At 35.5% G+C, this 12,343-nt stretch overlaps 1 protein-coding gene across 1 annotated transcript; it reads left to right on the top strand.

Moving 5' to 3' along the window:
• Positions 1-3,469: 3,469 nt before the first annotated feature.
• LOC110732951 (peptide chain release factor 1-like) lies at positions 3,470-12,021 on the top strand. The gene is made up of 11 exons (XM_021912936.1): positions 3,470-3,815; positions 3,902-4,002; positions 4,172-4,270; positions 4,702-4,885; positions 4,958-5,006; positions 5,116-5,194; positions 5,365-5,439; positions 5,523-5,600; positions 9,036-9,194; positions 11,367-11,462; positions 11,586-12,021. The coding sequence occupies exons 1-11, from the start codon at positions 3,674-3,676 to the stop codon at positions 11,775-11,777; spliced, it is 1,254 nt and encodes a 417-aa protein (XP_021768628.1). The 5' UTR covers positions 3,470-3,673; the 3' UTR covers positions 11,778-12,021.
• The last annotated feature ends 322 nt before the right edge of the window (positions 12,022-12,343 follow it).

The raw sequence follows: 12,343 nt of genomic DNA, 5'->3' as shown, positions 1-12,343 counted from the left end.
AATTTTCGACGGATTTTGATTCCATTGGAAATTTCCGACGGACATTTTAAGTCCCATTTCAGCTGCTAGGAGCTCGGCTTTGTAGGTTGTGCAAATACCATAGTTAGCAGCAAAACACTTTAAGAATTTGCTAGCACAATCTCGTAAAATACCACCACCTCCAGTCAGCCCAGGTGCCCCCTTTGCGGCTCCATTAGTGTTTAAGGCAACCCAATTCAAAGGGGGAGATAACCATCTGATTAATGTTTCCTTCATCAGTCTTCTAGGAGTAGCTATCAGCTGGCTTAAGGTATGCTCTCTAGAGAACACACTCCAAGTCTCGTCAATTTTGCCACAAAGAAAAGAGCCAACATCAGCTGGTATTGCTTCACTACTACCAAACAAAGCATTATTTCTCCATCTTCATAACCACCATAAAGTAGTAGCAAAAGCTAGTGGGCACTTCTCTGAGAAAATAAGGTCATCTGCTTCTAGGTTGCGCACCATCCAAGCATTAAAATCACCTGCAAAGAAAGATAGATGGATAAAGAGCAACTCTTCCCACATTTTTCCAAACTTTCCTAGCAATAGGACAATCTCTCAATAAAGGGAGCAAAGTCTCATTTCATCATTTGTATGGGCCTAGCAGCGATGGCACAAAGGATCAACAGTTAAGTGCCTCTTAAGCTTATTCACATTGCAAAAAACTCGATCATAAAAGCAGAGCGAAAGGAAAAGTGCGTATTCTTTGTGGCACAGGTGCCTTCCCCGCAAACTCCCATTTTGGAAGTTTGCGTTCTTAAAAAAATTTGGTAAAAAGAAAAAAAAAACATAAATGTCTTGTTTTACATACATATTGGGAAACATTTCAAATTACGTGTCATTATTTTTTAACTGTAAAAATTGTTGGAGTAAGTTTTTACGATACTGTCATTTTAGTAAATACTCCCTCCGTTTTTTTATTTCCATTAATTCACCTTAATGAATGTTTTTGTTGAATTCATCACTTCGAATCGATATTTGGTAACTTTATACTATATTTTATCATTTCTCTCTCTTACTTTGAACCCCACTCAAATTATTTTATCATTTTTCTCTCTTCCATGATCCCCACTTAAATAATAAAAATATCTTTCCCCTCTCACTTACTTTCTCTTTCATGGTCCCCATGTTACTTTTGTTATGGATTGAAGACTATAATCCTTGAATCGGATTGCCATCTTGCTGTTTCTCGCCTCTCTAAGGCTACCACTCATTTTACTAATCTTGATTCTGTCCCTGATGATTCATCTTAGCTTTAGTCTTAATTTTGTTTGTTGGTCTCATGTTCGTAGAGATGGGAATTTCGTTGCTCATCACCTAGCTAGTTTAGTTTCTTTTGGTGTTGAACAGGTTTGGGAGAATTTTTGACCCGATGTAATCTCTCCGTATGTACTAATGGACAAATTGTCCATTGATTAATAAAATTGGTTCTAACCGGGTTTCAAAAAAAAAAAAAAAAGTAGCACTCCTTAAAACTCCCTACATTCCCAAGTGATGTAAATAAAAAATATATATATAAAAAAAAACCGATCCTTAATTATTTCTAAAAACGGAGTACTTTGTACTTCTTCGGTTTTTAAAATACTTGTTCTACTATTCATTCATTTGCAACCGTTTTTAAATACTTACTCTATTTTCTTATTTGGAAAGCTTAGACCTAACATAAATCATACTCCCTCCGTTTTTTATTTGCATCACTTGTGTTTGCACGGAGTTTTAGGAGAATGAATTTGGTATAATATAATAATGAGAGTAGATGAATACTTTATTATGGTAAAAGTAATATGGAGACCATAAAAGTGAAATTATAAAAGAGAAAGTAGTGAGAGCATTCCCAACAATGAGCAAAAATTGGTTTCCTCATTCTCTCTCTACCCACTTTCTCTCTCTTCCAACCCATGAGCATTTTTGTGACCATAGTTTTATCCTATCAATGATAAAAAAAAAATGGGTTTTTCTAAGCTATATCCCTAAGGTATTCGAGTTTCTAAGGTGTACCCATGCCTTTTCAAGTTTATAAGTTGTGCCCCTCAACTCACTACCATTAATGAATGGTACCCTCCTTGCGACTTCCACGTCACCTAAAGTTAACTATAAATTTAACAGAAATATGATAAAAGGTAAGGAAATGGTAGGAGAAAGAAATCTTAGCCACCGTAACCCTAATAATGAAAACTGAAGCCACTAAATCACACTCTCAAATAACTTTTAAACAACTAATTAATAAGGGTACATTTTAGTATTGATAAGGAGTTTAAGGGCACAACTTAGAAACTTGAAAAAGCATGAGTACACCTTAGAAACTCGAATACCTTAGGGGTATAGCTTAGAAAAACCCAAAAAAAATTTCTTTCTCATTCTCTCTCTAGTAAATCTTCTCTCTTACTTTTACTAATACCCTCTTATATTTCTCTCTACTATATTATTTTTAATTTTTTTTTACTTGCATTGTGGACCCCACATGATTACTATTCATCTTAAAAATTGCTCATCCTATGAGCAATTTTCATTTTGCTTATGAGCATTTTTACTTTTGCTCATTGATGTAAGTCATTTTTGTTTTAATTTCACCCAAAGTTTTGCTCATGAGCATTTTTTTGTTCATTGTTGGGAATGCTCTGAGGACCATGAGAGAGCGAATGATAAATTATTTGACTGGTGTTTAAAGTAAGGAAGAGAAATAATAAAATATATATAAGACCATTTCCAATGGTGAGACTCAAATTGAGTATTGAAATACAAAACAAATTGTTTTTTACCTTCAATGGTGATACCATACTCACTTCTCAATTTAGCAACTCATGTGAAACCTAATTTCTCAATGGTGAGACTCTCTAAAATACACTTTCAATTATGGCTCACCAAATCCATTTTTTTTTATTATCAAATATTGTAAGATTAAAAAAAAGGTAAAATTTAAATAAATTACAAAATATAATAAAATATTGACAAAGGGCCTACATTTTTTGTCAAATGAGACTCAAAGTTAAGTTTATTTTGAAGTTGCTAAGTTTAGATATCAACTTATTGGTATACATTGTAAAAAATACTCTCTCTCCTCAAAATACTCACTTGAGTCTCACACTCTCACCATTAGAGAGGGCCTAAAGCTACTACTTCCTCCGTTTTTAAATACTTGCTCCATTTCTCCATGTGCGGAGTTTTAGGAGAAATTGGAGAAAGTAATAAAATATGGAGGTAGTGGGGTGGGTAGAAGAATAAAAAATTGTATAAATTAAAAGTAGGGGAGAGAATTGAAGGAGAGAGAATATATATTGAGTCCATTAGGTGAGAGAAATTAGTTTAATATTATAAAAACTTTTCAAATAAGGAAATGAAACAAGTATTTAAAAACGGAGGGAGTATAATTAAAAACGGAGGGAGTATAATGGAAGTGATGGAAAAAAAATAAATAAAATGAAGGGAGTACTTTTATTAATTTGATTTTTTTTTTCTCTTCCAATTCTTTTACCTACCCCAATATCTCCATGACGAATGTCTAACTCCTTAAAAAAAATTGGTAAAAAAATTCAGTCCTTCGTTCCTTTTCCAGACCATGCTGCGACAAACTGTATTTCGGAGCGGAGGTAATGAAGTGAGTGAGGATTTGAAGACGACGAAGAAGAATCCTTCTGTTGCTAACTAGGAAGAAATGAGAAATTACCTGAGATTTGGGTTAGGGTTAGGGTTAGGGTTAGGTTCTAGGAATTGGTCAAAAATGTCACCTCGCATACCAGCAGGTTTTATTGGATCGAAGGTTGTCGCCGCTGAGTTTTTACGCTTTTTCACATCTGGTTTGTTTTCTCTTCTTCATACCATCAATTCCCAGTAAACTAAACTTGCTGCTGTTCATATTTAGCTCAGTCTTGTTAATTGGCAGAAAATCAGCCTCATTTATCAGCTGACATCATTCAAATTATGGAGCAAAGGTTGTCAGCTATTGAGCGAAGGAGTGCCTTGCTTCAGGATATCATTAATAAGGTGATTGCTAATTGCTCATCCTTTCTTTTAAATACATCTGCGTTTCTTATGGGAATTACATTTTTCACAGACAGATTACTAGTAGAACTCGTCTCCTGGTTGCTTTATTTTTTTTATTTTTTTATTTTATTTTTATTTAAATTTTAATTTTGGTCATGAATGAAGACAGCCTGATGCCTCACCAACCGAGTATGCCAGAGCCAATAAGGACTTTAGGAAACTCAGAAGTTCCGTGGACTTAATACATGACTTGAGAGCAAAGCAGAAGGTATATACCTTCTCCTTTTATTATCATTCCTATTGTGCAGAAACTAGGTTGTACATTAGAATACCATGTGCATTGTAAGTAGCTTATCATTGGATAGTTCGATGTGTGTTGGATTATGGCTCAAACTGAAACATACCGCCAATTCAGATGTTAAAAATGAATCATGTTGGTTGGCCAAAGAACATGAATATGAATCAATGAACATAAGGGCGAAAACAAAAGAATATGAATCCTAAAAGTACAATAGGTTTTTTTATTACCCCCCTCCGTATTAACTTGATAGTGCTGCTCTGCTGCGTTGCTTTCATTTTGATGGCTTTAGCAGCTTTTCACCCATAAGTGGTGTTTTAGTGTATACTCTATATGATCATTTAATGTGCTCCGTAATTGGAATAAGAATTGAAAAACATTGACCCATTTTGACATTTAAGGAGATTGATGGTCTCAAGTCACTCATGGCTGAGTGTGCTGATGAAAAAGACATGCTTAACATGGCATATGAGGAATTGGATCAGTCTATTGAAGAGGAGAAAAGGCTGCAAATGTTGCTGCTGAAATCATTGCTTCCAAAGGATGATGCTGATGAAAGAGACAGCATCCTGGAGGTGAGAGCAGGTGGGCAACACCCTTTCAATGTTTTTAGGACCTGTTTTCTTAACCTGGACCTTATACAAGCTATTGAACTAGGTACTGGAGGGGAAGAAGCTTCTTTATTTGCTATGGAGATATTCAAAATGTTAGTTCTGGTCTTCTTATGACTTTGATTCAACCAATATGCTTGCAAAATGTGACACATTGACACAGACATCTTTAGTGCTCATACTTTTGTTCGTGACACCTGACAGGTATGAGAGGTACTCACAGAAGAGGGGATGGAAATTTGAAGTTGTTTATATAACAGAGTCTGACCTTAAAGGATTCAAGGTATGTCAGAAAGCCTAAGATTTAGATTCACATTGATCGTGAGATCATTAAAATTTTTATTATTACTATTTCAATTTCTGTAAGGTTTAGTGTGCACCGGAATCTGGATGAGTTATTGTTGAAATTAATCGATGTCATGGAGTATATGATCTAATGTGACTAACTTCCAGGAAGCTATTGGATTGATCTCAGGGGCTGGTGTGTATGGGAAGCTCAAATTTGAGAGCGGTATTCATAGAGTTCAGGTATAAACAAACAATGCTGTGAGTAAAACTAAAAGATTCCAACAGTTTATAACCATCGTTGCCAACCATCCTATTTTTTTCAGCGCGTTCCTGTAACGGAGAAGTCTGGTCGCACTCATACCAGTGCTGTGACTGTTGCCATCCTCCCTCAGGCTGATGAGGTACTCTTATGTTTGGATAATTCCTTGGCACAAATGTTTTCTTTAGAATCAATATTTTCTTGTTTTCTTCTTATATACATCATTTTGAGATCTTGATTTTGTTGTAGTCTTTTACTTTTGTTGAGATTTAGGCTATGTTTAGTTCGCCTTATTTTTGCTTATTCGATGTGATCTTAATTTTTCTGATATGATCTTAATTTTCAGATATGATCTTAATTTTTCAGATATGATCTGATCGTCTTATTTGACCAACCTTTAACCTAAAATGTATTAAGTAAATAGATAAAAATTTAAATGGGTTTTATTATCAATCAATCAAAGCCTTAGTCCCATAAGTGGGGTTGGCTACATGAACCAAATTTGATTTTTTCGTATTATCGTTGACAAAAATCTTCCTCCTCCATCCCTAACAATCCTATGCCTCATCCTCATGCAAATCCATATACGGAATTAAAGATACATGGTGGAGGGATAAATCGGTCGTTGGACAATCACCCTAAGCCAAACAATATTTCTACCTAAACGAACCTAAGATAAGTCTAGGGTAAGTAGAGAATCGCATCTACAGGGAATGGGTATGAGTTCACCTAAGATTATGAAACATTTCTAATCTAATTCGGTCACAAATTGGGGGTTTTAATTACTTAATGACTATGGAGACAAACTAGGGGGGAAATGGGAATCGACACTTACCAAACCAACAATGGGCAAGCATAAACACAAATTGAGTGATAGAAAGGGCACTCAACATTGCCTTCTTTCGAAGCCACAACAATAAACATCCCTAAACCAAACTCAATTAACAAGATAAGCCAACCAAGTCTTAATGATGGGAAGTAACCTACTAACTCGAGCTTATCTTTCGATCGGTCCAAAATAGCATTAAGGCACAAGTAATTAGGATTTCTCATCTAATTATCACAACTAAGACTACTACATCATCCAAACAAGGAACCTTAATTAAGATAGAAATTCGGTTTAATCATACAAGAAAAGGTTCATAACCAAAATTCATCTTTCAATGCAAGCATAGAAATGAATACATGAGCAATAAGTGGTCATCCAATTACACATGCAATTAACCAATTCTTTAACAATCAAACATCAACTCAAAATGAGCATGCAAGCACAAATATCAATCAACCCATGGCTTGGTTGGGTCTTCACCCAACCCCTAGCTAATAGATTACTCGGTGATTATGGTGAAGAACAACATAGTGTAATAGAATGGGTCAACGACTCCAAGGAACCGAGTCATCCACCACTTTTGGTGCATTGCAGGCGTGTAAAACAGGGGCAGCAAGGGTCAAATGTGGAAAGGAACAATGAGCAACAAGACAAAACTAATTGAAGAGAAGAAAGAGAAAGCAAGTCAGCTATTGCAACAATGTCTATTTATGGTTTTTCTATTCTTAGCTAAGTAGTCACATGTAATCCTTAAGCTTGAGTATAAGTAATTTAGCCATAGTTAAGGTATCCAGAAAATTGAGTGTAAACACTAGAGAGATTGGTAGCCTAAAGCTACTGTGAGACTCATAACCTCATGTTATGCTTACCCCTTTGTAATTCAATCATCCATCAATCACATACTCAAGCATTCAACCTTAAATTATTATCAATTGCGTTTATTTACATTAGCCGAATTTAATCTATAACACATAGCTACAAGTTCTAAATCTAGCATTAATCTAACAAGTTGAAAGGAGCGATAAGAACAAAGTAGATTGAACATGCAACAACAAATAATCAAGATTAAGAGAGAAATAACAATGGAAAGCAATTAAAAACATAAAATAAAGAGTAAGAGATAGAGGAAAGAGATTTATGTTGAAGCTTCAAAGTTAGAAATTGTTGAATCCAAGAGAACAAACTTCAATTAACTATTACAATGATTGAGTTTTGAAAGAAACTAAATTAGAGAGCTAACCAAGAGATTTGTGGAGCCTTGATTGGAGCGCCCTGTCACGTGCCGACTACTTTGCCTTAGTCACGCACCGTGCGCCACCCGTTTACAGTCCATCGTAAGACGAGTCAGGCTTTCTCCCTTGGCACTACTCCTTGTGCCCACGTAGCATAATCCTTAGTGCTGCTTGAATATGTTTGCTAACACGATCCTTTGGTGCTAACAAGTCCCCTTGGTTGAACTAAGCACTCACCCTTAGTGTCTTAGTTCGGATTTACGACTAGGTGACGAATAAGTGTCGTAGAAAATTGGGCACACGAGCTATCACCCTTGCTAGTATGCCCGATCACTCACTGAGCACCCTCGTGCCTTGGTTTCCCTCGCACTCTCTAAGTGTTTGAAGGAAAGGATTGAGTTGCAAGAAAACACAAGTGCTTTTGAAATGCCTTTTGTATTACTCTCAACTTGAATGTACAAATGATCCTTAGGAGCCTATTTATAGTGCTCCTCCCTACTTACAAGCTACATCTAAATACATGAAGGTTTCTACACACATCTAAGCCTAGAATGCTAAGGACTAACCTAAAACATGGTAGAAATTTACAAGAGTTATGTACATATGTAGAAGAACCTAGAAGACTCCTACTATGTACCAAACCTTGGTTATTCTAGAGTCATCCACTCTAGAATAGTCTTCTAAAGAACCTTGTAGATAGCTCCGGAACCTTCTAGAAGCTTATCGCGTTCGGGCTACCTGCTGCCAAAACTTGTACTTCGGGATCTCATCTTGGAAAATCGACACCACCTTGGTCTTCCTTGGCCCAAAATACAGTGGACCCCCAAATTTGGACCCATTTGGATTTCGTTTGGGTCTCCAAATGACCCATTATTGTGCTACGGTGTTCACTAGGAAAATAGCACCACATCAAAATAAAGCTCTTTAGGGGTAAGTGCTAGCTGGGCGCCAAAGGCAAGCCCCCTAGCCACGATTATGCCCGGTTGCCTAATGACGCCCATGGTTGGCAAGGGAGATGACCCGTGACAGCCCACTCCCATGACTCCCATGACTGGTGCACGCCCGTTCCTAAGCTTGCCGGGTTTCCTTGAATGTGCTTTTGAGCCTAAGCTAAATCTTCACCTTATCTTTGTACCTATAGACACAATCACACAAAAGAGGAGTTGAAACACCAAAAGCTACAATTTTGCACAAAAAAGAGTTAGAGAAGGGGTCTAAGAGGGGAAAATGACTAAAAATCGTGTTAAAAATACCATGATAAGTGGAAAAATAAAACACTTATCAATACATATCAATGAAAAATCACTTAAAACAATAAAGTAGATATGAACTTACTTTTTCTAATTTGATTTGATTTGAACTTATTTTTCTAATCTGATTTGATATGAACTTATTTTTCTAATCTGGTATGAACTGAACTTAAATAAGGTGAACTAAACATTGCCTTAGTGATTTCCTACATTTCAGGGTGTAATCTTAATGACACAATTATATATTTTTTTAATTTGTTTTGCAGGTGGATGTCCAATTGAGGAGCGAAGATTTGAGAATTGATACTTACCGATCTGGTGGCTCAGGTGGTCAGCATGCTAATACTACAAATAGTGCTGTGAGGATGACCCATATCCCGTCTGGTCTGACAGTGGCTATTCAAGATGAGAGGTCACAGCACATGGTAAGTGATGGCCTGTTGCAGTACTTGTTGTGTTGTTCATTTGTTATGATTGGAAATGTTGTGTTTGCCCTTTTGAGCGTATGTCATTGGCCACTTATTTTAGACTTGAGTTTGGAAAAAGGAAACAATTTAAATAGAAAAAGAAAGGAATGGATTGCAGAGATATTGACTAAACATGGATAAAGTCATGAAGGACAGGAGATTGGGAGATGAATAAAAGGTGACTCTCGCTGCTTTACCTGAAAGGGGCCAAATCTGACTACTGAATTGCCGAAGTGTACTTGGATTACTAGGTGATCTAGATCTCTACATAGTATAGTGCTTATGTTATGAGGGCTTCTACATACAAATATGAAAATTTGTTAGTTCCTGTTTACACTTTCTAGCTTCATAAGAAAGTTGACTAGTTAGCTATATGATTCATTTATTGTGCAGGTGAATGAAGATGAGAGAATGCAGGGTGAAGTTAGTGGGAGAGGCAGGTTTAGTACTATGGTTCACTTGCCCTATTAAAATGTGTAGGGCACTTGTCTCTTAGGCTCTTAATGGCAATAGAGTTTTGCTCTGCATAGAAATCAAACTTGGGGTGTATTTAGGGGCATGAGGAAACAAACATTGAAGTCTCTTATGTCTATAAAGAACATAGGCTCACAAAGGAATTTACATTGTTTTCTAGGAGAACATTCTCTCTTTTAGGCTTACAAAGAATTGATAAAAATGTTTTATACTAGATTAGTAGCTTCTGACCAGCTGGTTATATATTTTCGGTGATCCTTCTCCAGTTGTTTCTGTTTCGTTCTTCTCTTTCTTCAATCGTTCTTATCTTTATACTACTCCCTCCGTTCTAGAATAATGTTCTTGTTTGGAATCTTTCACTTTTTTAAAAAAGAGAGAATCTTCTAAATTTCTCTTAATATATAAGAACAAATATAGTCATGTGGGATCTAGTTTGATTCGTTTTGGTGAGTAGATTATTAACATCTAACTTTTATAATTCTTGCTAGTGTGAGATTAAAGATATTTGCGGTCAAAGATGGGTAAAAATTTGCATGGATTTACAAAATAGGAACATCATTCTGAAAACAGAGGGAGTAAGTTCTTTTTTTTAGTTTGCCATAAACACATTTTATAAAATCATAAAATACCCCCGGCATTATAATCTACTCCATCACTAATAAGTTTTGAGTAAGTTAAAAAACTTTTGAGGTATGACAGTGCTTCACATCAGTAACAAACAAAATTAATATAATATTTCACAGTAACTCTGGACATGTATTGTTTTGTGAAACATTAGAGATAGTGTTATCTATTCTTTTCTGGACATGATAGTAGTCCTTGTTTGTTAAATAAACGTGTGTTTCTCTGCCTTGAGAAATAAAAGGTGCTGCCATAATTTCTTAATACTGTGTTTGAGTTTCGATGCTGCTCATTTGTTGAATTTGTTGAGAAATTCTTTGAAAAAAAATATATCAAATATAACAAGGATGTTAAGTAGACTATAGAACTTCAATATTAATTAATATGAGTTTGCTTGCTTATTTTTTCAAACATTTGGTTTTCACTTCATCTACTCTGGAATTGGATATACTTATGGTTGAACTTTAAGTCACACAACTAGAAATTGAAATATAAATTAGTAATTGCAAATAGTAAACCTTCTTAATGCTCTTTGACCAGTACGTTACTGCTTTCTGGAAGTGATCTTGAAGGATGTACGAAACCAGCTTTTGGGATGATATGAAATTTTATTTGGAGACTTGAACAATGTTGTTGATGACCACGATGTGGGTGTTTTGAGATTATAATCTTTAACTTTGTAAGGTCTAGATGCGAGTGTTTAACTCTTAATACTTGTATAATTCTTATAAAGTCTTATCCAGTGCCTATAGAGGAAAACTAATTGGTACTTGTTACGCATAAGATAATTGAACCTTTTGAGGTGGACATAGGATACAACAGCTAGGTTTTTTTTTTTTTTTTTTTTTTTTGGGGGGGGGGGGGGGGGGCGGGGGTGGTTTGAAATTTTTTGTCAGTTCTTGGATCAATTTTTATGTTTTTGTTTTCTTTTCATGCTAACTCACAAAAATTCTTGTGATTATATAGCATAATGAACTGTATACATACTAATTAATGTACTTATGTTCTTTCCTTTTGTATGCTCTTCTTTTGTAGAACAAGGCCAAAGCATTGAAGATACTATGTGCAAAACTTTATGAAATTGAGAGATATAAAATGCAGATAAACCGATCGAAGCTTCGGGCAGAGCAGGTGAATTGCCTATACTATTCATCCTCGAGCTTGATAAATCTGTTTTGTTTGCTTGTCTGTCTAGCAAGCTGTATATATTTTGGTTAATCATTGGAAAGTTGCATTTCTTGATAACTTTTGCAGATCGGTAGTGGTGACAGATCTGAACGCATTCGTACATACAATTTTCCACAAGGGCGTGTAACTGATCACCGTGTTGGCATTACACATCACTCTATAAATGAGGTGCTACAAGGGGAAAGTTTAGATATGTTTATTGACGCTCTTATCTTACAGCAGGAAATGGATGCCATAGCAAATTTCTCAGCCGGCTAAGTATTTATTTAGAATTCAGATAGAGATAACCTCGAGTTGCACCTCTTTTAAGAAATCCGATTGTGGTGTGCTCGAATTTTGTCTGTTGAGATTCAAAATACTATAGGCGAGTTATCATTTCTTATCATACGCTTACCTATAGGTTTACTTATCGTACGCTTACCTATATTTTTTCTTCTAATTTTACAAAGAGTGACTCATTGTAATACAAATATTTATTGCCATTTGAGTAGGATCATTTTAATCGCTTTGCATTTGTCACATTTTTTTATACATAATTTTTGTTAAATTCTTGTATCCCTCAAGGCCTTATATATGTGTGTAATATATTAAAGAATAAATGAATAATAATGAATTCTCATTTTCAATTTGTTCGTACGTGTAGTATTATTTTGTATTATATAGTGTTAAAAAGAAATTCATTACTCATAAGCCTATGGGATGTCGCACTAGCAGCAGCGACACCCAAAATACAACCCAAGATTATGGAATCCATAGATTTAGCAAGGAAAAGCGGAGCACCACATAAGGATGAAACACTCCTGTAATGAGAAAATTAAGGGGAT

This window comes from Chenopodium quinoa, unplaced genomic scaffold (assembly GCF_001683475.1).
Source record: "Chenopodium quinoa cultivar QQ74 unplaced genomic scaffold, ASM168347v1, whole genome shotgun sequence".
In the NCBI taxonomy this organism is placed as follows: domain Eukaryota; kingdom Viridiplantae; phylum Streptophyta; class Magnoliopsida; order Caryophyllales; family Amaranthaceae; genus Chenopodium; species Chenopodium quinoa.
This window is presented reverse-complemented; position numbering and strand designations above follow the sequence as displayed.